The following is a 27,594-nucleotide window of genomic DNA, read 5'->3' on the forward strand; positions in this document are numbered from 1 at the left end:
TTGCAAACGAAAGATAAGTTATGCTCTTTTGTTCAAATACCGGCTTTCGAACGCGATGATCCGGGCAAGATAATCATAATGCAATAATAAAAGCACGAATCCTGCTAGAATTATATGTTCTTACGATATATTTGTGTGTATATATAAAATATATTTTTAATATCGGTCTACAGCCAAAAATAATAAAATAAGGGAAAGGAAAAATGTTTTTGCAATTTATGTAAAATTTACACATTTATGCAAATTTTTAGTCTTCTACTTCTCACATTGTTCGTGATAGAAACAAGACATCCTCCGCTAGAGGACATACGTTAATCAGGTTTTCACTAAGCAACTAATGAACTCTCTAAAGCCACTCGAATATGAATAAGTCATTTTCGTAACAATAAAGTGGAGTAAGGACAATATCATGAAGATAAAAAGTTTCCTATTATTTTTTGTTTGTTTTTGTACACAATAGAATTATTACATATTTATTTCTTATGTTGATTATTTTTGTTAATCTTATTTTAATAATTTTGTTAAACAATTGTAAAGAAAGAAATGTATTAATTAATATTTAAAAATGAATTAATATTTAATTTGTTGAATGAGTGACTCTTTAAAACTAAACAGTAAAATACATATTAGCATTAAAGTAAAATAATAAATAAATAAAAAAATAAATAAATTTAAAAAAAATGAAAAAAGTAAAATAAAAATTTATAATAACGAGAAATATTTTTTAAAATTATAATTTATCATTTTCTATTTCAATTAGGAAAGATTATTCAATCTTCTTTGTCAATCTACTCGCAATCAATGACAAAATTGACAAAGAAACGCTAATGAAGTCAAATTTAGAGGACGAATTAGCAACTATTTTAATACGATCGATACCTCAATAAAGGATGCAGTTGGGTCGCGAAAGATCCGCGAAACAGTTGAGATCATTATTTCATTTTTTTATTTAAATTTCTATCGTCACGGTTGCCAGTTAAATTAATTGTTTAATTGTTATTTTTTTGTTTTCTTCTCACGTTATTAACGCATTAGTTATATCTGTGCAATATTTCGTATCGCGCCATGAGAAAAAATCATTTGAATTTTACATATCGCACGAGTGAAAAAATGGTAATGACATTTAATAGATAATAAAACATATGTATAACGGACATATAACATACATATTTACATATTCTTTTCGAACGGTCTGTGTTAAAGACATATTTGTTTTAATTTTTATTGGAAATAATTATCCTTATTCTTTCGCATGAGATAATGAATAATGTTTGAAATATTCGAAAAAATAATGAATAATGAGAAACGCACCTAAGAACTATCAAGGATCAAGAATTAGTAATTATAATTAAATCCTATAATTCCAGAAACCCGGGATGAATGTTTCCACGGTGTTCCCGGAAGGATATACGGAAAATGATCGAATACAACGTCATACGTTGTCAATGCCAAAGGAGGACGAGAAGGGGTTTAATCATGAACGATATCAACGTGAGTCCATCACACTTTTATATTTAATTTTACATAGAAGAAAAAAGATATAAATTAAATAAATTTTAATGCATAAAGGAGTAAGGCATTTCTGAAACACTTCTGTGAAAATTTAAGCGTAATAAATTTTTATTCTTTTATTTTTTTACCTCTTATATCTTATCGCGATATCTTGCATTAAATGAAACGCTTACGTACGTAATTCTATGTTTTTCATTTTAAATTGATAGGAATTCACGCATGAGCTACCGATTTAATAGTCAAACTACGACACGGTATGATACGCTTCGTGCGGTCCTTTTGCTGCAGGAAATCGTATCATTTATCAATCCCGCGGAAGTTCTTCGAATCAATTGCATGCACAACTATATGCGAAAAAGATATGCGTTTCCGGCAGAAATATCTTGCATAGCTGTCCGACCTCATATCTTTGCACGAATGCATCATTGCATATCGTTATGCAATTATAATGTAATTAAATAGCATGTCATGTCTCAAGAAAGGGATTACGAGGCGATTTTCCGTTTAATTATTATTAGTTCTCCGGCTCTTGGGAAAATCCGGAGTTACACATATAACAAACAATGTAATGCAATATAAATGCAATATAAATTTACTATGATCTTAATTCCTTTCTAAATTTTCAAATCACATAAAATTACAATATCACAAATGAGATTTTTAAAATTGATATATTTGTTGAGCAAAGTATTGAAATTCTTTTTTTTTTTATTTTAATGTAAATATATTCGTATTTAGTTATGTTATTATCAGAGCGAAGAAAAGCTACGATTTTATCGCTTGCAAGGTACTTTTACTGTTATAATTAAGCATTTGTTATAATTAAACATTTTTTCCAAGTACTCTAAATTATTGATGAAATATTATTAAACTGATTTTTCAACATTTTTTGCAATAATTTCGTCTATTTGCTTATTTACTGCTCATAATAAATTCCTATTTTATCGACAGGCCAAGCACAGTTGTATCAGCTACATACGTTTAATTTTACAACGCTTTAAATCGCCTTCGATAGATCGCGACCTATGTGCAATTCATAAAAAGAATGCGAAAACATCACTTACTATTTATAAATTATTTAAAATAATTTAATTTAATATTGTTAATTCTCAAAAGTAAATTTTTCAAATAAATAAAATAGCTAATCAATTAATTTACAATTATAAAGTTGTAATCAACGTTAAACAGTAGGTAAAGATTACATCACATTATATTAATACTAATAGCATATAAACATTTATAGCTTATTGCACTTCTCAAATACGAAAATAGCGTAAATTTCATTTCTTCAATTTTCTTCATTTCTTTAATTTCCTTTATATTTGTTTAAAATTCTTTCTACGATGAACTTATCATCGGTGAAGACGCCTCAAGCACAACTAGTTACGAAACAAAGAATTTTACATTCTATTTTACGTTCCATTCTAATTATCGGAAATAATACAAATTATCAATAATTATCGAGCAAAAAATGACGCTTGTTTTCTTGAAATTAATGCGCAGTTTATAACTTCAATTTCTTACATTTATAATTTCTTATTCTTATTTCTTATTTCTTATTTCTTTATTCTTATTTCTTATCTACTCTTGATTTTCTTAAATTTTCGTAATACGTGATAAATTAATTAAAAATTTTACACTTTATTGTATATTGTGAACATCGTCGGTGAATATCGATATTTTTATGATTATGCAAAATTATTTACGTTTATTTAAAATATTATAGTAGTATATTTCTTAACTTTATTTTTCTCAAAATTTCCGAAAAAAAAAAATGAATTTCGCTCGTTCGTGCTTGACCGGAAATGACAAATTGTGCGAAACGGAAAATTTTGCATTCTCGTTGGCGTGCCTCATTTTCTATGCGTCGACAATTACAGTGTTCGCGACTAACTCGCGGCGGTGGTTTTTGCATGCGCGATTAGCATCAGCTATTAATGTTATGCGTTCGAGAAATTGCACCCTGACGATCTCGATAATCACCACGATAATCCAACAATGGATGTTTACGTGCTGTCGATTCATCGTTTTACGCAAAAGAAACGTGTTCCTTAATAGCATATTGCTCTAATCCGTCATTCCGTCATTATCCTTCTTGCCTCGAGACATTACTAATTATTTGATCAGAAATATTCTTAGACTCGCTAACAGGATCTATTTGTAAAGACTCAGAATTGTTACAGAAAATTTTTACTTAGATACATTTTTTTCTTAAAATAATACTTAAAGATGTGAAGCCGTATTTGTTACGCAAAAATCTTTACGAGTCTTCTGAGAACCTGATGTAATTAAATTTTATACATTTATAGGCAATGATATAAATGAGGAATTCGGTAATAATTCTCAGCGCGAATTAAAATTTAAAATTTTTCGTGACATTTATTTACGAATTTGCGCATGAAAAATTATCTTTTATTGTTTAACTGGTATTCCAAAGTGTAAAAACTCATCCCATGTAACGCGTATCAGAATTAATTTAAATTAAATGAATTAAAAGATAAATCAATTTTATTAACATTTTTTTAAATTATGATAATAAAAATGACTTTGCAAATTTGAAAAGGATTTTGCTAGTCGAGCGATTGTAAAAAATTATGATAAAAATTATGATATCAGTGTTGATAATATCAGTGTTGATGAACGAGAGTTCTCACGATACTTTTTGTTTTGCATCGTGATATCACAAACGATTATTTGCCATTCAATAATTTCCATCAGTATTTCATCATTAGCTTTTATTACATATTCTTTTGTTATACAGTTTTATTGTAATATGTGGAATTTACCTCATGGATTCTTTTAACAAAAATTAACCATCAACTTTTTTGTGAGTTTTAATATTTTTAAATTGTATTAAATTTTGATATATAAATTTATTTTGATTATGCATACATACACACACACACACACACACACACACACACACACACACACACACACATACACACACACATAAAATAAATTTATATAACTTAATACATTATATAATTTAATACATATATAAACATACATATATTTAAAATTATGGCATTATACTTTCTAATATAATTTAAAATTTGCCATAAATTTTAACATAAATTATTGTCACTCTCTAGATGACTTTTTTTCATTCTTGTCCAATTTTTTTATTACATTAAATCTATATCCCAAATTAGATTTAAGTGACTTTGAATAGAGTTAGATTTAAGTGAATTCCAAAATAATAAATAAATATCTTATAAAAATTACAAGTTTTTTATTGATTCATTAAATGTAAATTAAAGATCTACTTACAAGAGTGATGTTTCTTTAGATTGACCGATGTCACACTTTCGCAACTCAGTAAATCGCGAGAGCGATTAATCAGACCGTCCAGACAGATGATGGTGCCAGATATAATTTATAAGCGGTATATGCGCGATATATTTGCACAACGACCTGAAGCCGATTAATTAAATTTTTCCATACGGTATATTGATAAATAATAATTTCAGTGGAGATTTTCCATTGGTCGAGACATAACTGCATAGCGTAAGTGAAAAAGAACAGTTTATGCTCCTACATGTTGCATAACACTTGCCATCGTACATCTAACATATCCGGTTAATATGCCCTTACACTTATTTATTTTTTTCTTAAGAATTTTAAACAAATTGAAAACAATAAAAAAAATTTATTAAAGTTAAGTGAGTTGTAAGAAGCTTTAAAGCATTTAAAGAATTGAAGCTTCAAAACTTGATCTTTCCAGAGATGCATCTTTTTTTATTATCTTTATACAGCACATCTTAATGCGCGCATGATTTATTAGAAGTCTCATTGTTAGAAGTCATCGTGAAAAATGAAAGAATTAAACCGAGAGCAATCAATGTAATCTTAACAATGATCGATGCTACAATGATCAATTCTTCGATCGTGATACGGGATCCGTCAATGTCATTAAAGCGTTACAATGTGCTTTTTGCATTGAAGCGGCGCAATTTTCCTATCCTCGAATTGCGAATTGCATAATTCCGCGCGTTTTTCCGTTTCCCAGAAAAGCGCATAATCGTTCTTTATTCGCACTATCGTGACGAATCTATCTAATTGTTCACTTAATTTTGCGTGTACAATTATCTGTATGTACAATACAAATTACTACCTGTTTGCTATTTTCCAAAAAAGCTTGTTAGCAAGAAGATTTCTATCTTTCTTCTCCGAAAAATAATGCAATCACAATCTTTCTATGTCGCCGCATTTAAATAATTCGTTTTTGTCGTATTATAAATAACGAAATAAATCAAATAATTATAAATTATTCTAAACGGAAATACATCAAGGAAGAAATATAACCGAAGTTTATCGGAATCAATCTGCATTCTTTAGATCATTTAAATTTGTAATTTCTGGCGATTAATATATATCTGAATTTACATATTTTATATAAATAATTTATTTTATATAAATAATTTGAATTTTATATATAAATAATTTAACTTTAATTTTAATTTTGTAATTTTTTATAAGCAATGTGTCCAGTGGAATTGATAATTGATAACATTTTTTACTTTTCTTCGGGCCACACCTTGCAGATTCTTACAATAATTTCAATGAGCTTTCAACGTGATATTAGAATCATATTATATCTTCGATCGATCTTCAGATTGACGATATATGACTCAATGTTTCGTTAAATTTCATTTTAGTGTCACTATATGATAAAATGAGCTCTCGTCCCCAACCATCCCCAACCAACGAAATACACATTGTCGCCCGTATCGAGCCCAGAAGAATTGAAAGAGAAATCAAAGGGAGATTTTTACACACGTTTCATTATACCAATCTGCCAATTTGCATTCGCATTTATTCGCGCGCTCAAATGAAAGACGTTCACGAGCGCCGCGGCGATACATCCGGTCCTCTTGATATCATGCAAAACTCTAGTCTCATTAAGTGCCATTACGATCGACATGCCGGGATGCAACACACGCGACGATGCGACGCACGTGGAGTATTCATCGCGGGATTACGTATAGAGGCTGCACAGACGTAATTATTCTCGTGCGCGAGAATGCAACGCGAGTGCAGCAGCAGCGGCGGCGGCGGCGGCGGCGGCGGCGGCGGCGCTAATTGCGGAAGTTATTTACTGCGGAGTAGCTTTGTCGCCGCGTAACGACCCAATTAATGCCGTTTAATTACTATCTGTTGCGGTCGCATGGTTTCCGACGAGGGAGCCGAGGACCTTCCTTTCCTCCGATAGCACAATGTTTATCTGCCTCGCGAGTAGCGTCGATAAACACTGATAACGTTGAGATAAAAAAAACATACGTGCATACCATTATTTTCTCAGCGGGGGGACCGTAAAGATTAAGAGAAGCGAAAGGATTTTAATTTAAGTAATAGAATTTAAGTAATAGAATTAATTTGGAGAATAAAGAGTTAATAGAATTTTGTTTAATTAATTGAGTGGGAATGTGCGAATCGAATTAATTTATTTGGCAAATTATTAATTATTAACGTATCATGGATACGGAAAAATGGCTTTATTTATTTATTAGGTTAATGGATTTCTTCAAAATTTATGGTTTTAAATTTATGGTTTGTCAGCTCTTTGAAAAATTTTGAAGCTCGTTCTTTCGTAATATTTACATTGCAAATAAAAAAAGAACATGGTGCGACAAAAATGTGACGCACGTTCCGACTTTTGATACACTCGATTATGTTTATTTTTTCTTCGTTCCGAATTAACCGAGGCTTTAAAAAATTCGCAGGTGTTCTTTGTGTTGCCGAGCGCCTTATTGACTTAATGCACGTCACGTTGAATTGAATTTTTGTAACGAAAGAGATCGCCTCTCACGCCCACGCACGGACGTTAAACGTCTCGTAAAAGCGCGCAACTCTTCATCCGGTGGCGAAAACGAAAGCGAGAAAAGAGAGAGGGAGCCCGAAACCAACTTGAACGGTTCACTGACACACAGTACCATCCATAAATTCGCAAATACGAACGGGACTTAAAAATAAAACGTACAAACCGACTTATTAATTCATATCACACAGGCTTAAAACACGTGTAAACTGGTTTACAAAATCGCTGGATTTCCGCTATTCGCGTCGACCTTCTCCACTTTGCATATCTTAATGCATTAAAACGCGCATCAATTCGCCATTTCTGTTAATAATATTTTTTTATACATTTTATTTTACCTTTTCAGATTAGCATTACCTATATATCCTTTACTTTTCAAATTATTCACTAACTGTCCGTTTTCGGCTATAGTCGATGCGATTTCAATAGATAAATAAATAAAAGATCGTTACCTTAAATAAACAAATTAAGTAATAAATAATTAAATTACGTGTAAAATCGCCGGAGTGCGGAATTCAAGGTGGAAGCAGACAGGAAGTTGCTCGCCGAACGTATTTTGTATAGATCCCACGATCATAATTTTAACGCATAATTATATAAGAGTGTAAATTGCAAATTAATGTGCATATGTTGTCCGTTAAAGGTCATCTATCTGCTAAATCAGGTTTGCGAATTCATGAATGGTGCTGCATACGCGCGCGCAAGGCGACGCGACGCGACGCGACGCGACGCGACGCGACGCGTCGTTACCTCATCGTGCGTAACGCACGTGCGTCACACGCGCTAAACGTTTACACGTGACATTTAGCGGACTTAGCTGCACATTTCCTTAAGTTATTGTTCCAGTTATTGTTTCGTCGCGGCTTCCCCATTATATGGCAATTAATCGAAAGAGCAAATAGATGCGTTCAGTTAACTCGGAATGCAGAAACGGCATTTGGACTGTAAACAACGATGATGTTGAAGAACGTTACAAATGAACATTCACACAGGATATTTTTTTATCGGAAGGAATATGTAATTAAAAAAAAATCTTACATGTAAATTTGGAATATTACATATAAGAGCTTTCTTCGAGGATAAAGAAATGCAAAGCTTAACATTTATAATTTAAATTAAACAATTATGCGAACTGCCGTTGAATCTTACATTATAATTTATTAAATGAACCCTTTCGCAAAATTTTATTAAATCATCTAAGACTTGATTACCTCTACTTAATCTATCTCGGCAATTATTCCAATTTAATTCGCAAAGAGCTACGCTGACTTTCATAAAAAACTTTTTTAATATCGTAACTTAATCCGTAACTTAATCGTAACGTAAGATCTCTTGGCCGCGTGTCAAGGGCACACGCCGTGGATCCTGACTGATTCAGAATGACAGGATCGACATGGTTGTTGGTCGTATCCCGTATTGTGCAAACTACGTGCTTCTCCTCTTCTCTTCCTTCCTCAATAAGATTTCGAACGGACGCGGATCGACAGCAGGCTTGGCTGGGGGGCTGGGGGCCCCAGAGGAAGAGGAGATAAGAGGGGCCTTCAAGCGCGCGCGCCGCTTCGGGGAGAGGGAGGACCCGCGCCGCCGGTCGGCGAACGCAAGCGATATATGAAGGCGAAACTCGCGCACGTCGCCCAGAAACTCTCACGTGGTGTGCACCACTCGCGGAATAGCGAGTGAGGAAGTGCGGTCCACCGGCTCTTCATGCTCTTCGGGGTGTTCTCCAAGTTTCCCTCCCCCCACGTCGTGCGAAACGAACACGTCGCTATCGTCGAGGATCGGTGAAAAGAATACGAGGAGGAGGTTCCTGTCTGGAGGAAGGAAATTGAGAGGAATAGGAGGAACTCGTTGTCCTCGTTGTGGAGAACGTCGATTTTCTCCCGGGGAGATTTAGGGGAAGATCCGAAGTGGTGGACCGCGAGTGGTCGAAGAGCGATCTCTTATCGGGGTGATCATGAGCAAACCGTGGAAAGGTATGTGAGATGAGGAGGAGGAGAAAAAGCTTTGAGTTGCGTTAACATGTTGATGTTCTTGCAAAATGTTTTTTATATCGAACGTGTCACATCGAGAATTGCGATTGAGGAAATAGGACTGTGCTATGTGAACTTGATCGCTTAATTTATTTTTCTTTCTTATATAATTAGACTTATATATTTGATTTTGTTATAACACACATGGATGATTTCAAAAGATCTATCATTTATCTTACAGGTGTATTTTATTTTTAAAAACATCTATGATTAGGTTCTTAAGTTTAATCAAGAAGAAATAGGATTTTGTTAAATAAAGTTAAATAATAGAAAATTATTTACATTATAAATTGGTGACTTGAAGAATTCAGTGCCGATTTTTGTGCCCATAGATAAAACGTAAACAAAATAAATGTTACAATTATAAATTTATTTATTACGTTGCTTGTAAAAATATATTAATAAGTTCAAGAATGAAGCTCAAATGCGTCTTAAGGAATAGTTTACATATTAGATGGTTTTTTTATCAACTCTTTACGGTTGGATTTTTATCTCGAACGTGCCGTATAAAAAAGAGGAAGTAGTCGATCAATGATAATGTTACGTGCAAGAACGTAGAGATTCAAGGTAGCATTCATGACGATGCATGTAAACCAAGATATGCGTCGTTTGCTAGCTAGATAGTAAATTATTCAGGCAAACCGCGCACGATCTTTTGTCATCGTAATCCGAAACACAACCGATATACAAGACGAAAAAATGGTTACATTTCTCATTTGCGGTTTTTTTCTTCTTTTAACTTAAAACGTACCCCCATTGAAAATTTAATTCGTGCCTTTAGTCTTCTAAAAGATTAGACAGAGAATTAGACAGAAAATAACAAATCTTAAAAATAAATTAAAGAACTTTTAAATGTTAAAAATTGAAAACTGCTATAAACTTTTTATATCTCAAAAACATGATTAAATATATAAAATTAACAATCAAATCAAGTAAGAAATTGAATGTTAATGAAATTTATTGAGATACTATATATGCAACAAAAATATAATAATACAATATAATAATAATAAAATGTAAAGATATATGCGAAAAATTCAAAAATACAAATTGCATTAGATTAAGCTGTTAAAAATGTAAATGTATTTTATAAATCAACGAGTTAAAAGTATGCTAATATTTAATAATTAATATTTGCGGAATTATCACTCGCGGACGAATATTGTTTCGCAATGAACGACCTACTTAAAAGTAGTTTGACGTCCAAAGATATTTCGGGAAATTCCTCGCGATAGTACATCGAACATGTCTTAACTTTCATCTTTAATTAATATCAAACACATTCGAACGCTTTATCGCGGACGTCTTAATCACGCCTTTCAATCACAATTGTGTAATCCACTCCATTGCATTTTAACAAACGATTAAACATATGTTTCTTACGTTTGATATCTTGATAAAGATATGATAAGAATTTATTAGTTTCTCCTTAGTTATTCGCTCATCATCTCTTTTTACTTGTACTTATTTAAACTACTGTTATAATAGATGAAATTATAATAATAATAAACAAATATTGAATAAGAAAATCACACTTAATAAGAAATGATTAACAAAAACATTTAAGTTAACAGAAAATGTAATAAATTTAATAGACTGAAAATTAATGCTTTACAGTGTAAATAATAAGCTATAAATTAATAAAGTATAATCTACTTTTAAAGAGACAATAAATTTACAATCTTTGTAAATAGACTACTAACATTTTTATTATCTTGCAATCCAGATAAATCTGCTTGTTCAAATTATGTTACACTTAATTTTATTTCTTTTTATCTTTCTCTCGCTGGTCTTAGGTACAGAACGCAAGAAGCACGCGTTGTGAAATTGGATGAGAGTTAATTTTCTTAACCGAGCAGATTATACCATCGTTGCGAAAATTGAAGTTACGAAAGTTAGACGTAGATTAATTTCTTCAAGTTCTTTCTTTCAAGTTCTTCGGGAAATGGTTCGGATCGCATATTGGATCTGATTCTTTGATTTTCCTTCGCAGGCATGAAGGAATTCGTTGGCCTGGAAGAGGTCACCAAGCTCGACTTCCTGGTGATGCTGTTCGCCGAGGTTCTGGGCACATTTCTGCTCGTTCTCATAGGCTGTGCTTCCTGCATCACGTGGGCAACGTCGCCGAATGTCTTGCACATCGCATTTACCTTCGGCCTCGCAGTGGCAAGTTTGGCGCAGGTGAGTCACCATTGTCCTCACTATAAAAAACAAACATTTCATAGAAGAAATTAATAATGAAAATAAAAATACAAAAATACAAACTCCGGATAAACAAGAGAGGTTCTAAATTTAATATTCCCAATTCCCAATTGAAAGATTTCGAACTCAAACAGTTATGCACTTAGAAATTTTTTATGTAAATTCATTTATTCATTTATCTATAATTTAATTATAATTTAATATTCAATAATAAGTCTAAGATATAAATCAGATTTTAATTTTAGTCATAATGTGATAACATAAACGTAAAGATAAATTATTTGTAACGAGTAGCTTCATAAATATCTCACGATAAAAATCGATAAGATTTAAAAATATTTCTGCTCTTAAAAAGTAAAGATTCTGTATAGACAGAATTCTTTTTGACTTCTTATTTTATTCTTCCTTCATCGTTTGAGTATTTCCGTCAAAATAAATACAAATTCATACATAAAAGACATTAGAAAATTGTAATAAAAATATATAAGAACGCAGATTCGTTCGTCCATTATACTCTGCGAATTCTTTTAGTCGTAAAAAATGTGTTCATGTATGTACACATATGCCTCGACCTTCTTTAAGTTAGTCTCCTCAAATATTTTCTGCTTTTTCCGATTTTTTGTTCTTACAAAGAAACACGTGATTTTATCAATTAAAATAATCAATTCATACGTTATATGTAATCAAATTTGAGTTAAATAAAATCGTTATTAAAGAAATAGATGTATGTCTGGTAGCTTCTTTAAGCATCTTAAGCAAAAATGTCTGAAAGCAATCTTCATTAATTATGGTTCGGACCTCTCAATTAATTCGCATTGCAAAATACAATTTGCAAAAAATACATTTCTTTGTAGAAAGTACAAAAGAGGATAATTTTACAATAAATTTATAAACTGAAGAAATTTCGCACAGCGTATAGGAGAAGTCTAAAAATACCAAAGCAAAAGTAGTATTAGTTCTTACGACGACATTTCAAGTCCGCTCGGAAATTTGCATTTAACAGAAAGACACGAAATAAACACGTATCATCACGTCACGATTAATAATTAATTCACATATCTTTATTTTTTTTGTAGAATTCACAAAAACCTGCTTTTTCCGCTGCCAAATGAGCCATATCGATCATGATTATGTTGAATGTTTGCTGAATGATCGAAGATGCGCTTTTAAAAAAAACATTATGAATATAGAGTAGATTTATAACAGCAAATTTAATTAATTTCACAAAAACTTGAAGCATATCTTTCATGTAAATAACAAAAACAAAACTTTATTTATGTTTTTGTTTATAATAAGATTTACGTAAAATTAATTATTTATTGATCATATTAATTATTAATTCTCTTACAATCCTTAAAATTAATTTCATTTTGTATTATGTATATGCAAGTTATGACACATGCTTTTTTTAACGCCCTGTATGTCAAGCACTCCAAAGTGGGGATTCCATTCACCTCGCTTAAATTTTGCGACTCGTTTGTCTAGTCACTCTTACTCTCGTCCCATGAATCGATTTTTTTCAAGAGGTTTACTACATTGTAATTTTAAAGCGTAATTTATTATTAGTAGTGTATTTTTAATGTTAATATGCAAGTAATATTAAAAAATAAGGAGAAAATTAGGCACTAGATTGATGTTGGATCGTAAATTTTCTTCATGAAAAAAATCATGGATATTTTGGTCATTCTTGCGCTAATCTGCTTATGTAAAGTATGCGATCCAAATCTAAATCATCGTTCTGCAAAGATTTAAAGAGAAAAGAAGATAAGATAATCACCGACGGAACGAGGTAATCTTTAATCGCGTTTCGATCGAGATAGAAGACCGATACTTCTCTCTCTCTCTCTCTCTCTCTCTCTCTCTCTCTTTCTCTCTTGCTTGGACATCGTGGAGGATATGCTCGTCCGTAATATTACGCATGATTAATTCTTATCGGTAGCGATCATCTGGAATATCTCATTACGATATTGCGAAATGGCCGTTCCTCATTCAAGAGTCATTTTCCTCAATTAAAATTTTTCTTTTCCATCTCATGCATCTAACATCTTTTGCTCATTATATCAATTGTTTTGTCATTTCAATTCTTTTCTTTTTATACATCTTGTTATGTATGTCGAGTTAAGAACAAAAGAAAAAATACATATATTATATGCGATATTAAGAAGACAAAAAGAAGAAGATTAATAATTAAATATTATAATAAAAGGATTTATAATATAACATGTTATCATATAACAATAGTAATAATAATTAAAATAACACTAACGAAGATACTCAGATACTTTTTTTCTATTTTTATGGTTTGCCAAAAATGAAAGACTTAGAAGAGTCGAGAGTTTCGGATTTCGCTACTGTTTGCAACCAATTTTTCATAAATTCCATGCATTTCCACCTGAATGAATCTTGCGATTGCACGACAAGAAAGAATCATCTCTCATTGAGACGGATTAATAGACGAGAAAAAATGGGGGAAGATTATCCTTAAATCGCGCTCGTCCTTTCGAATTCGCGAGCTGACCTCGTCCTCGAAACAATTTATAGCACACTGCTCTGTCGACACGCGAACTTTCGGCGAACGGCCGCCGGTCGATTCGTGAAGAGCACTCGAGCGGCCTCCTTTGTATCAATCAAAATCCACGCGACGTGATCACAGAAGATGAATGGTCACCTCGTTGACTGACTCGAATATTTCGGATGATTGTAATCAGGCGTGGGAAGCTTACGATAAATTGTTGTCCCAAATGGGATGATCTAACAAATTTCATTCGTGAATATAGCGAAAACAAAGGTAAAGGAGTAAAATGATTTCTAATTAGCACTTGTATTAATAAATATAAACCAATGCATAATAATAAGCATAATAAAGCATAATAAAGATAATTTTCTCTTTAATTCGCTCAGTTCCTTTCTCCGAGGAAAAATTTAAAAAAACAATACGTCTCTTATAAATTACGATAAAAAATTAAATTATAATTAAATATGTTACTAAATAATTACTGCATAATTAAATAATATAAAACAATTAAAATTATTATAGTATGTATAAATCATGAGCAAAGTAATAATTTTCTTAGATTCATTTGATATAACTTATCGTGCTGATGGATGCAAATTTAATCTCGTTTTGGGACCGGTTTTTCTTAATCGAAACCATCGATCGTCCGCTGTGTTGATCATTTTTCCCCATGTACGATCTGTTTTCCACCGTCAATCTGTGCCTCTCGTGAAAGGATCGTGAACTTCAGTTTAGCGGCGACGTTTTAATTGACGCACGCGGATGCATGTGTGGGCTGCCCGGACCCCGCATGGTGGAAGGGTAAATAAGGCCGCCGGTTCGCCCAAGGGGGTCTAACTTCGTCCGGAGATGGTGCAACCGTACCCTGGGGGCTTCTTACAACCTACTCGAGAGCTCCTGAGCTGGAACCCGAGAGACTAGCGTTCCACTATTATTCCGCCTGTGCGTCGCCCTTTTGATACTTTACTTTCCGAAGCCTGCGGCACGGATGTGACTACACGGTGCTCTAAAAATCGCTCAGCGAGTTCTTTTTCTATTCTTTAAAAGAGAGAAGGAGAGAGGTAGATAATGAGATTCGAACTAGTCAGATTGATCGTTGCATCGTCTATCGATTTTTAATCGAGAGCAACGATTGAAGGACGATAGAGATTTAAAAATCTATTCTTTTTTTAATTATGCGTTTACGTTTACATTATTACTTTTACTGATTATATAGTCTTCTCTCTTTATACATCTTTTTTTTAAATTTAGATATTCTTATAAAATTTCCTAGATATTTCTTGATAAAGTTGATTTTATATTTTATTGCCCCTTTAAAACTTAGCGTTTTAATACTTTTGAAATGAAAAGATTAAAATTTCTCATTTCTCCTAATAACAACCTAACAACGGTGAATTTACCTCAAAATTATAGAACAAAAATTTCGCAATATCTTATTTTGCAGTATCATTTTCTAGTAAAGAATTATCTACACTTTTTTATTTATATTTCTATGCGCATTACACATCTCTTTCCGCACAACAATTTGTATCTTTATAAGTTTCTGACATATCAATGATCTGGTCTCTAGAATTAAAATGATATCTCCCATTCTGCCAACTCCGACATCCAATTATATCTCAATATCGTATCATAATCGTCTTACAGCATCGTTTAGCCACGCGTCGCCTCCTTCAAATGGCGACTCAATCGAAAATTCTCCGCTCGAGATCTTAGACACGTTCTCGATCCGACAGCTCCATTCAGTAAAGAAATTGAATGCCAAACGTCTCTTTCGCTCTAATAGACGATATTGTCTCCGATATTAGCGATCGAGGCTTGTTTGCTCGTTATACCAATCGCTTTGCACAGCCGGCAAAGTGAGTGTTGAGGAACAAACGCGTTAATGACAATTGCATAGTCGCGGTATTATTTATAGGTCGCGGTTGTCTTTCCATCGCGGAATATAAAAATTATAATTTATACAAGTGCGCTGTGCACCGACCGATCGCCGTTCAATAAGGCTGCTATTGATGGAGAAACTTAAGTGGCTTTTCCCTTAGTAGTAAATAGAGAAAGAGAGAAACTTGGACAAACGACGCGTTATGAGCGTTGAAAAAATATTGGAGAGAGCTCGCATGTTTATTTAGATGAAATAATTGAGATAGAGAGATAATTACCGTGGATCTGGTGCACGATGAGAGACGTTCTCATAGCATACCGGTTGCATCAATACAGTACAGGCTTGTTATGCGATTAAAGGAGTATATTGATTATTTAAGAATTAAAATAATTAATAACTAATAATTAATAACTAACAATTACGTTTTTACAAAATATATAAAATTTAATAGAAACGTGTAATTTAATATTTTTAATAGAACTTGGGCTGAAAAATATTAAATATTACCTTTTATATAACATTAACATTAAATTAAAATTCAACGTAATTTAAAAAACATTTGTGATTTGCATATATGGAGAAAAATTTATTTAATTATTTATATAAGGTTTATTAATAAACGACTGGAAGCAACGATGGTCCTTCCCTTTTTTGTCTAGATTTTTTGCTTGGGTAATAATTTTTATGTTATAATGGATCGTAAATAACATAGTTCGTGAGTATGCTAATATTTTTTTAGAGATTAATATGTGCTCGTGAAACGTGTATTCTTCCACGCGACACGGGTGTTGCCGACATGAAGGCCCGGCAAAAAGCACGATGGACGTCGTGCACGTCGCACTTTTCATTAGCTTGCGAAACCAACAATTCGCCGCGATTAAAATCGTGCAATCTTGCGTCGCCGGCGATGTTCGTTCTTTTTTTCCTTCTTTGTCATTTGAAATTATCCGACGTTCCTAAAATTTTTAATTTATTTGTCTTATTTAAATTTACTAAAATTTAATCGAACAAATTGTTTAAATATTTATTTTTTCTGGCTGTTAGAACTTTCTTCAAGATACTCCAATTTAATTTAATTGAAATCTGATTTTAATTACAATTTTGATTAGAATATTTTTATTCTTTTTCTAATTAGATCTAATTATACAATTATAAATTATATAAATTTTTTACTAAATATTATCTTAAATCTCGAAGTTTTCTTTTCAAATTTTCTTTATAGAAAAATGTTTCATATTTGTGTAATTCTAATAAATGCAGCTCACTAATAATGATTTAGTTGAGTCAACATTGATCAGAAAAAACTAAAATCTTATTTTGAAAATTTTGACAATCGATATACCGATTCATAATTCAAGAAATTTGTGCACATGTCAAGAAAATTGTCGCGAGAGGGAATAAAGAGCAGCTCGCAAATCGAGCTTGCGCAAACGTTATTATTAAAATCCCCTTGTGCATTTGCAACTTCGTGCGGTTCGACCATTCCTCATCCTGCATTCTGTCTTTTTTTTTTTTTTTGACGTGCGAGCCAGCTAAGGATGGTGATATTGAAAAAAAAAAGAAAGAAAGAAAGGAACATCTCGTGCAAGGGGAGAAGGACGAAGAGAGCGAGAGAGAACGAGGGGAACGGGAAGAGCGCGGAATGGGAGAAGGTGCGTGAGAGAGGGAAGGGGGGAAGGGAGAGACCGCAGATCTGCAAAGTCACAGCCGATCCTGTTCTCCGAATGCAAATCGCACGCATCTCGCCCCGCATTATACGCAAATGCGCGGCTCTTCAGTAGGCCGAGAGATCGCGCGCGAGGCGAGAAGAGAGCGAGAGCAGCCAACGTGCTCTTGCGCAACGTGAGATGCAACAGCAGCGAACATCATCGGGAGACGTTGATCGTCAAACGAGAGGAGAGAAATCCTAGAAGCGCCTGGACTAATTAGAGAGGCGATCGGAGGGGGGGGGATTCTTGGCCGGCTTCATTAAACGTCTCAATGGTCGAACATCTCGATGATTAAAGCTATAGTCTAAAATGTTATCCATTCTGCTGTCACACGCATAATCGACACGCATTGAATTAACGCACTTGTTAGTTTTAGCGAAAATGAATTTTTTAAAAGTGCACTTTCTCTTAAGTATTCCATATATATATATATATATATATATGAATAAATAATTTTTCAATAACTTTGATAAGAAGATAAAGATATTAATTAAGATCCCGTAATTGAAAATATTTTTTGTTAGCCTAGCCATGTGCTTATTATTTTAGGGCGGTGTCAACACCGGATTAAATTACGTCTCACTCAGTTAATTGATGTTCATCCTAATCAAGTCCGCTTGATTAAAATTGAATTTTAATTTGATTAGCGATCAATCTAATTAGATTAATAAGCGAGAAAATTAAATGAGCGTAATTAGTTGAAGTAAAAGGGTCCTTTTTTTTAGAAATCATAAGGGAGTGTCTTATCAATTACGCACGCGCCGATGATAAGCATCTGGATTGCGTAATGGTATGAATTTAAATTTAGCATGAGTAGAAAATATCTTTGCCATTATCTTAGGTATATTTCAGGAGCGAGATAAAAGAGCGACGGGAAATGATTCTTGCATTTTACGTATTCGTCGTGTGGTGTCAAATTAATGATCGTCTCTCACTTTCTCAAGATTCATCATCGATTTCTTCGCTAATCAATCCGTTGACGTTTGAAAGACATTTTTAATCTTTCGCTTTGTATTTCTATCTCTTTTCGCAATTGTCTCGCCAGTTCTGTGCAATACGTGGCCTGACACGCCGCATTGTTTTCTTTCGGAAGAATTTGCATAAAACTCGTGTTCGCCCGCCAATATTGATTTTAGAGCCGGGCCAAGGCTTTCGACACTTTTAAGTTTCGATACTTCATTTTCTCCTGGGTCTTACGGTCTTACGTCATTTTTCTGCGACTCTTTTTCGGCAATTCGCTACATTTTTTAAAATTTTACTTGCGACGACTTTCAGTATGAGAGAAAATTTATGAAGTTTTAAATAAAATATTTCAATTCATATTAATACTCAAAAAACAAAGTCAAATTATCCCATAATTATCCCCTTAAATCTAGAAGAAACAATAAACTAAAATAATTGAAAAAGAAAACGAAGATGTACACAAAAGAAAAAGAAAATTATAATTAATTTTTGTCTTCAAACCTTTGTCGCCTAACCATTTTATGTACATATATGTATATACTTCATTATTTTTTTTGTCATTCATGTTCAAGATTTTATATAAAATGAAAAGAGTCCATAAAGAGTCCATAAAAATTTAACAAATGGGAAATAAAAATTACAATTGAGCATACGTGAGCGAAACATTTAGAATAGGATTTATCTAAAACAAAATCTGATTTTTGCGGTAAGAACGACATATCCTTCGGTAAATATTAGAGTCATCTTGCTGGGGGCCTTTTTGAGTCCCGAGAGGAGCCGCTCCCTCATGCACGCAGCATCATTGCGCAAACCCATAGGCCCACAGGCAAAAGATCATTGTCCTACGCCTTGCAGCTTGTGTGCGTCACGCAGCCCAATTACGTCTCTACACGCAGGCCCGTACTAGAAAGGATAAGGAGAGATTGATGGATCTTAGAGATTGATGGATCTGATACCCGCTAACCATATGCATCTTTAAATTATTTAATCGCAAATATGTTGTTGGAAGAAATTCGAGAGAAAGAGAAAGAAAACGTTTATTCGACAATTTGTCGAATAAATTTATCATATATTATGTTTCAATAGTTATATTTATTGTGTTCCACAATGGCTACATCTCATGCAATTATATAATTCGGAAAAACACTGAAGTGTATATTAATTTAAAAAATTAGAATCTGCATGTATAATTAAGAGGAAAAATGTGTTCGAATAGACACATGTAGTTAAAAATAAATTCGACGAGTGCAGTAATAAAAGATAAAAAAATTCTTTAGATTTCTGTTTTTATTTAACGATTGTTAATTAATTATTAAAGCATTATTTCATTTCTACTACTTGTCGTTGTCGAAATAATTAAATCAATTAATTAAATATTGCAGCATATTATAATATATTGTAATATAGTAGAAAAACTGAGATTAGAATCTTTCTCTTTCTTTTCTTCTTTCTTCCTCAAAGAGTTTGCGGATCCGATCCTGCGCCTTCGCGCTGCTGGAGCGCTGCCGACAACGTGTACAAATTTGTAACGGAACGGCGGGGCCAGACACCTTACGGTAATTACTGACAATACGTCGGCGAGGCCCATTATTTAATGCTCGCGCGCAGTCGTATTTAACGCTCGAACGAGTCGCCGGACGATGACGGTCCGTTTCAAAAAGGAAGAGAAAAAGAGAGGGAAAGACGCGTAATTTGCGTTGTAAGCTGCACGCATCTCGTTAATGTTGTATCTCGATCCTTCTCATGTTATTGGCGTGAAACACTTTCTCGACATCTTAATCTCATTTCTCTCTTCGCTATTATTATTATTATTATTATTATTATTATTATTATTGTCTTAGGTTTCATGGTACTTATCGCGCTCGCGATTTGAATGAAATTGAAACAAAGAAAGAAGAAAAATATTAACGGTCGAATTTATCTTGACATTTGACTTAAATCGACGCAACGAGAAGCGAATGGATCATGCGCACGTAATGCTGGTAGCGAACGCGACATTATCGATTTGTCATTATTAATTAATATCACGCTAATATCATGCTGCAATATTTTGCTACTGTCCAGTTTCAAAAGGGTAAAGCTAAACATGGAAAGGTCAGGCAGCTCTTGCGGGAACGCTACTTTCCCACCGTGTGACTTCGAAAGTCCGTGATTTTACTACGAATTCGGCAGCTATCGTCTGGATGACAATAAAGATGATTCGCACTCGGAGAGAGCAGTAAAATGATTCAAGGCGATCAGCTTTGCCTATCGTATTCTGCGGACGATTTCTAGGACAATTTCATGGCGCGCGATCCTTGCACCTGCTCGCCTCTAATTCGTGACGAAGTACGAATTGAGCAACGTGTGTTACACGTGCATGGTCGTTTGCGCGAAAAAGGAACACGGCACGTGTATGGTAAACATGCATCTTCAGGTTCGGATTTATTCTATTTAGTCCGCGATAAACTTCATCGATAAGAAGTGGATTTGATTAATAACAAGATCATCATTATTTCATCATTATTTTATCGTACTTTGTTGTATTACGTTTTAGTATTTATATGTTTGTGAAAAACGAAGAGATGTCAGGACTCAACCTGAATTACGTCTGAAGCGATTTTTCTTTGAATAGGAGAGAGCGTGAAGCTTACCACTTTGTATTCTGTTCTTTATTTTATTATTCTTTCTTTTATATCATTCATCTTTTATCTTGTTGGATTCTTTATATTGTCGCGATATTGTCCCCTTTGAATCCGATCCTGCGCACTTTTGCAGACGTGGCGTATGACCGCGGGCTATGGGTCGTAAGGCCCCGAGGGCGCGAAACCGCGAGACAATTCAGAGATCGTACAATCTATACGCCGGACCGGAACGGATGCTGAAAATTAATTTTATTTTTCGTTTGATCTCTAATTTAAAAGCATTAAAGAAACCGCAAACGCACGCGCATCAGGCTTGTCGAGGGCCCGGCAATTGGAGATTCGAAATGACTGCCGGAATGATCCCAAAGAAATTTGAAACAGGATTGCCACATTTTTCACTTAACTTCGCCAAAAGTGAAGATTTAAAAATTCGAGATTAACGGATGTAAGATCTGCGTGAGCTCTTCTGGGCAGTCGCATTTAGCTGAAAAATATGAGGCCCGTAAGGCCTCGTGATCGCCGAGATAGGCGCGCAGGGCCCCGGCAAAACGAGGCCCGCCGAAATACGCGTGAATTTCGCGGGCGTTGGGGGTCCGTTTATTACTTTTCTCGGAACAACATTGCGAATAAAAAGACAAGGCCGATGAGTCGCGGAAAGTGGCATAACTTTCCCCTTTAGAGCGCGCTTTAAACCCGACATGCTTTATTATATTCCTTAGAGCCCGGACGGACATGCGTCGCGCGAGTACGTGTCAATTAAAACCGTAAAAACGACACGGTCCGGGGATTTTTTATTTCATCTGACCAACTCGCAAGGCCATGTCGCACGGTTTCTCGGGACCACACAAAAGAGTCTGCATCTTCTGACTTTTAGTCCCGCCCGCTTCAATCGAATCAATTCTCGGCCGCAAAATCTTTTATCGAGGAATCTCCTTCGTTAAAGAGAGAATCTCGTTAAAATTAAAAGCGGGCCGCTTCAGGGCCTTCTCCGGTTTTTTTCTCCGATTTTTTCCGATCGCTATCTTATTAGACCAATTTTACGATTAGTCGACGAATTTTGGCTGAACGAATTTTGTCACAGACGCCTCGCGAGCTCGTGATCTCGATGGGACGCCTCGCGAATCGACGGAATCGTCGGAAATCGCGGCTCGATGAGCGAGCGTTGACGGGAATCGAGGATCGAGAAAGATAAAGGGACAAAAGAGAAGAGAGAGAGAACGGTTGCATAATCGTGGTCGGCGCATATGTGTGCCGATCGCCCGCGGCAAGCCGAGACCTTGCCGGCGTGCATGAGAACTGGGCCGCAGTGCGTCGGGGCCCGTGTCGTATCCCAACGGGCCCCGGCGGGGCCAGGCTGATCTAGACGGGTCCGCCGGTGACGCCGCGGAGTCTGCGGAGTCTGTCTCCGCCAGATGATCGAGATGAGTCCGCGAGAAAGAGATACTGTGTTTGAACATTCCGGGTTAATTATTCTATACGTCTTGGAATTTTTCTTAAATCGTCACCAGTTTATTATACATTATTTGTAAATTGGTTCGTTCGATCAGCGCAAACGCAAAAAAAAAAAAAAAAAAAACAACCGCTGTTTTCGAGACGACCATTGGCGTGTCTTTCGCGTGGAAATTTTTATTGTTCTATTTCATTACATATTGTTTGTATAATATCGATTGTTATGCATGCATTAAGACTAATGCGATATTATTATCGTGCGATATTATATATATTTATATCGTGTACAATAATCGTGTTTGAAGGATGTTATTATTAATGCAAAGTGCTTATGCTGATATCCGCGTGGAAATTTACAGACAATTTGCGAGGTGAGTTTACAGGCTGGCTTACAAACAATGTGCGCGCAAATTGTGCATATGAATTAGATCGGCTCGCATTCACCTATCGCGGCCACCATCTGTTATCGATTAGCGACCACACGCAACGCCACTATGAATCAAACATTGGCTGTAGTTCTAGATCTATATTACGTTTACACCTCGACTTGTAAAGGATCTTATATTATAAAAAATGTCAAGACACTTTGTATTTATAATGAGATACGTAATTAATTTTGTTTACCATTTGCTCGGCTACTTCAGTTATTTTTCACTTTATTAATAGCATTGATTTAAAAACAACATGTTATAGCTCGACGTTTTTACTAAGATATTCTTACAATATAATCTTAGATGTTTCTGCAAAAAGAAACCGTCTACTCATCTAGCTATCTACGAGAAGGTCGGACGTGCTTGAAATCGTCTCGAATCGTTCATGCGATCTCTGCATAATTACATGCTGGATATGTAAGCGGAATTTACAAGCAGGCGTTACACACTGCGGGATTTGTCAAAACGCTTCTGTGACATTGATCGTTGAGAAATTATCCGGGATAAATACGAGAAATTAATTTCTCTCTTTCTCTCTCTCTCTCTCTCTCTCTCTCTCTTTCTTTGATGGGCGTGGATCGGAACGATTATGAAAGGGACTTTAGAAATTTTCTCACGATCCGGGTTTTATTAGTCGCAAGCTTGTCAATCGAGAAGCGAATCGTAAACCACTCCCGCAATAGCTTCTAAATTACAATAGAAGACAGTGTGAATCGTAACTGTAAGGGGTATAGTGATCTTTAAAATTATTTACGTAAATTATGATATAACAAAACAATTGCATCTTACTTTGTTTCTGATAATTGTTACTGCAGTTAATATTATAATTATTACGTATACATCAAATGTTAATTTTGTAATGAGGGAAATTTTATAACGTAATAGTTAAAAAATATAATTTATTAACAGATGTTATAGTATATTATTCTTAATTTTAGGCTCTAGGTCCGATTTCTGGCTGTCACGTAAACCCGGCTGTATCATTCGGTTTGTTGATCAGCGGAAATTGCAGTTTTCTTAAAACTGTTAGTTACGTGATCTGTCAATGTTGCGGCGCTATTGCGGGATCTGCCGTTCTCAAGGTATGTAAATTTAAAAAATTCGCTGCAACATCCAATTTATTTCTGAAAAATATGAAAAAATTAATTAATCTAAATGTCTATCTTTGTTAATTTCAATTTTCAATATTGCTTTAAAATGTTATCCAGCAAGTTAAATTTATCTGAGATTCTGTCATTTAACTAAGGCTTGAAAGGGATTATATCAATTTTTATTTCCATTGTCACTTAAAATGTAATCCCTTTCTTATTTGTTTTAAAAATAATTGAAATTATTTAGAACTTAATCACATCGAATACTGCCGAATATTATATAAGTTATAAATCGCCAGCGCGTCGCGCGTCCGACATTTTTATTTAAGCGCGCTTACGTTTTCTTACACGTGCATAATCACAATGATTGTCCGAGCGAAGCGTGAAATTGATCGTTGATCGTCGTCATTTCGATTTGGCGCGGAGCTTCGAAAGTGCTCCATCTTACCCATATCAATTAAATCGCCGTTGAGCAAGGTCAAGATCCGCCTCTCCTCCCCGACTCCGTCGTCCATACACTCGTTACATCAGAAACTGGTCGCTGCCGACCAGCTGGATCACGCGCACGGGAACAGTGACGCACGTGCGTGCGTGCATGATAATAATTTGCGTATTTGTTATAGTCCTGATTAATTTCGATGAATAAATCAACATTAAACATTTTTTCAATCTAATATTTCACCGGTGCAATCCGATTTACACACAAAAAAAAATTAGTCTTAAATCGAGACAAATATTCTCATATATAAGCAAGAATATTATAATCTTCTTAAAAATTTTACTCTCGCTTCGATTGAATTTGTCGATTGATTTATTGATCGAAGTATCATTATTGCTGCAACTCAGAACTAAAAATTTTCTATATGAAAACTATACATCCTTGCTTATATATATGAAAATGTATAATCTTGATTCATTTTTTTCTGTGTAAATACCGTTCTTTTTGCATATGAATTTTATCATAAATAATTTAAAGGCGATTAACTTTCTTATACGTTACGTTCTCTCCTCGTTTATCCTCCATCGTTTATCGATTTCTCTAATTGTCGTTTGTCCAGCTGTTGATACCCAAGACTCAGGCCGTCCATGGTCTGGGTGCTACTATGTTGGGCGCCGGGGTGACACCAGCGCAGGGTGTAGCAATGGAGGCAATCGTTACGTTCCTACTGGTGCTGGTGGTGCACGCCGTCACGGATCCCAAAAGGACCGACGTGAAGGGTTGGGCCCCGCTTGCGATCGGCCTGACGATCGCGGTGGCTCATATGGCGGCGGTGCCTGTCACCGGCAGCAGCATGAATCCTGCCAGGACTTTGGGTCCAGCCGTGGTGATCGAAGAGTATCAAAATATTTGGGTTTACTGGGTGGGCCCGCTCATCGGCGCCTGCTTGGCCGGCGGTATCTACAGGATGGGCCTGAGGGCCCATAGAGAGGACGACGAGGGTTCGTACGACTTCTAAAGGCCTATAGATCCGTCCTACAAATACGCGAGATGGGCTCTAATAATAATAATATTCCGCGAGAAGACCGGGAGGATCTCCCGGATGTGTAAATAAAAAAAAAAAAAAAAATAAAATTCTAGGACGAGGACGCACGCTCTGATGATCTGACGACCGCGAGATGGTTTCACGATCTTCGTCCGTTGCATTTAACAAGATTGTATTTGCGAAGAAATACGGTTTACAGAAATTTTCTGAATGAAATTCAGAACGCTGCGGATGAGAAGGTGTCGAAATTTTAGATTGATTTTAATGCTAGATTTCAATCAAAATAATTCTGCTTGTAAATTTAATATTTTGTGTGTTGTCTTCATTATATTTTCTCTTGAGAAATGGTATTAATAATACCATTTATATCTAATTTCTATCTATTTATATCTAATATCAAATGCTATCGTCAAATTTCATATTTTTAATCTACAGACCTTTTTAACTGACAGTGTTTAATCAGAAAAAAGAAATAAAAAAGACGTTGACATTATTGTATAATCTTGATATACAACGTACGAAAAAATTTTATAATATATTATATATATATATATATATATTAATATTTTAATATAATATTATCATTAAATATTTTTACGGAATAAGAGATGTACGAGCATATGATATTATACAATAATGCATATTATATAACCAGATTGATATCCTTCCTCAAAAATTCCCTCTTTCATTTTAAGAAAATAGAACCTGAAAATATTTTAGATATTTTTTCAGCTATTGTTCAACTGTTGCATCAAGTGCAATATCATTATAATATTATCGTAACTCGAAATAATTATCAATTGACACCTTCGTTTTATAAATCAATTTTACATCCATTATTTTGTATATCGCTAATTTGAATTTTGTATATATTGTACTTAAGTTAGCTCACATAGCAATAGATCAATTATATTATATTATTTACCTACATAATTTTTAATGTAAAGTGTAGCATAATTTAGCATTTAATTAGTTCACAGCACATCGACATGGCAACATTAACAAATATACTCTTTCGCCATCAGGGTTATCTACATGTCCATTTTTATTTTTGCAGATTCTCGCACTCATTCTCTCTCTCTCTCTCTCTCTCTCTCTCTCTCTCTCTCTCTCGAAATAGAAACAGCACTTCTAAATTTCAAAAAATTTTCTTTGAAAATCTATAAGAAACGAAGCGGAACAGGCAGTATGAGTTAATTATTTTAATCCGGATACCGATGAAGTTATATTATCGTCTATATTGTCTAAGGAAGACATTATGTTTCCGTTTTGTTGCGGCACGCACTCACACCAAGATCGAAACATCTTAAAATAGTACACACCGAAATAGTCGCGCATGAGTCTCGCTAAAGCGAGACACACGATCAGAAGCCAGTAACTTTGAGTCGTCGACCAGGAATATGCCATTCGCATGTGTTCTTCAATTCGTGTTTTTAATTAATTTTTACATCGTCTTCATACTTGATTTCACCGAAGAATTAATTCGCGAGAATTAAACGCGAAAAATTAGTGAAGAGATTAATGAAGAGAAATATAAAAATAATTAATATTAATATTATAATTAATATTAATAATTATTATAAATACTAATAACTACTACCAAAACGATTGAACCGTAAATTAATACTAGAAGATGTGTGTTTCAATTAACTATATTTAATTTTTGCTAAATGTAATTCTGCATATGTTTAATATAAATAAATAAATGTTAAATAGATAATATAAAATTTCTTCTCTTTAATAAAAATAAATGTGTTAATTATTATTAAATATATAAAAGCGTTCAAGTTTAATATTAATATATAATATATAATATACATTAATTATAATTATGTCCAATCCTTAGTTATCTATTAATAAGAATTGATTAAGAATATATTT

General features: G+C 34.1%; 1 protein-coding gene across 3 annotated transcripts in view; it reads left to right on the forward strand.

Annotated features, from left to right (window-relative positions):
- Positions 1 to 27,440, forward strand: part of LOC105433408 (aquaporin homolog protein drip) — a 30,044-nt gene extending 2,604 nt beyond the window's left edge. For 2 of the 3 annotated variants that reach the window (XM_089083426.1, XM_089083425.1), the window contains 5 exons: positions 1,368 to 1,491; positions 11,357 to 11,544; positions 24,077 to 24,220; positions 25,288 to 25,669; positions 25,809 to 27,440. In XM_089083426.1, the coding sequence (XP_088939552.1) occupies positions 1,368 to 1,491; positions 11,357 to 11,544; positions 24,077 to 24,220; positions 25,288 to 25,669; positions 25,809 to 25,828 (858 nt within the window). In that variant the 3' untranslated portion in view covers positions 25,829 to 27,440. Of the gene's footprint in view, positions 1 to 1,367; positions 1,492 to 11,356; positions 11,545 to 24,076; positions 24,221 to 25,287 lie in introns of all 3 variants that reach the window. The other variant, XM_089083427.1, reaches the window with a different exon arrangement.
- Positions 27,441 to 27,594: the final 154 nt, after the last annotated feature.

The sequence above is a fragment of the Pogonomyrmex barbatus genome, unplaced genomic scaffold, assembly GCF_055798465.1.
Source record: "Pogonomyrmex barbatus isolate J1 unplaced genomic scaffold, ASM5579846v1 scaffold7, whole genome shotgun sequence".
Taxonomy (NCBI): domain Eukaryota; kingdom Metazoa; phylum Arthropoda; class Insecta; order Hymenoptera; family Formicidae; genus Pogonomyrmex; species Pogonomyrmex barbatus.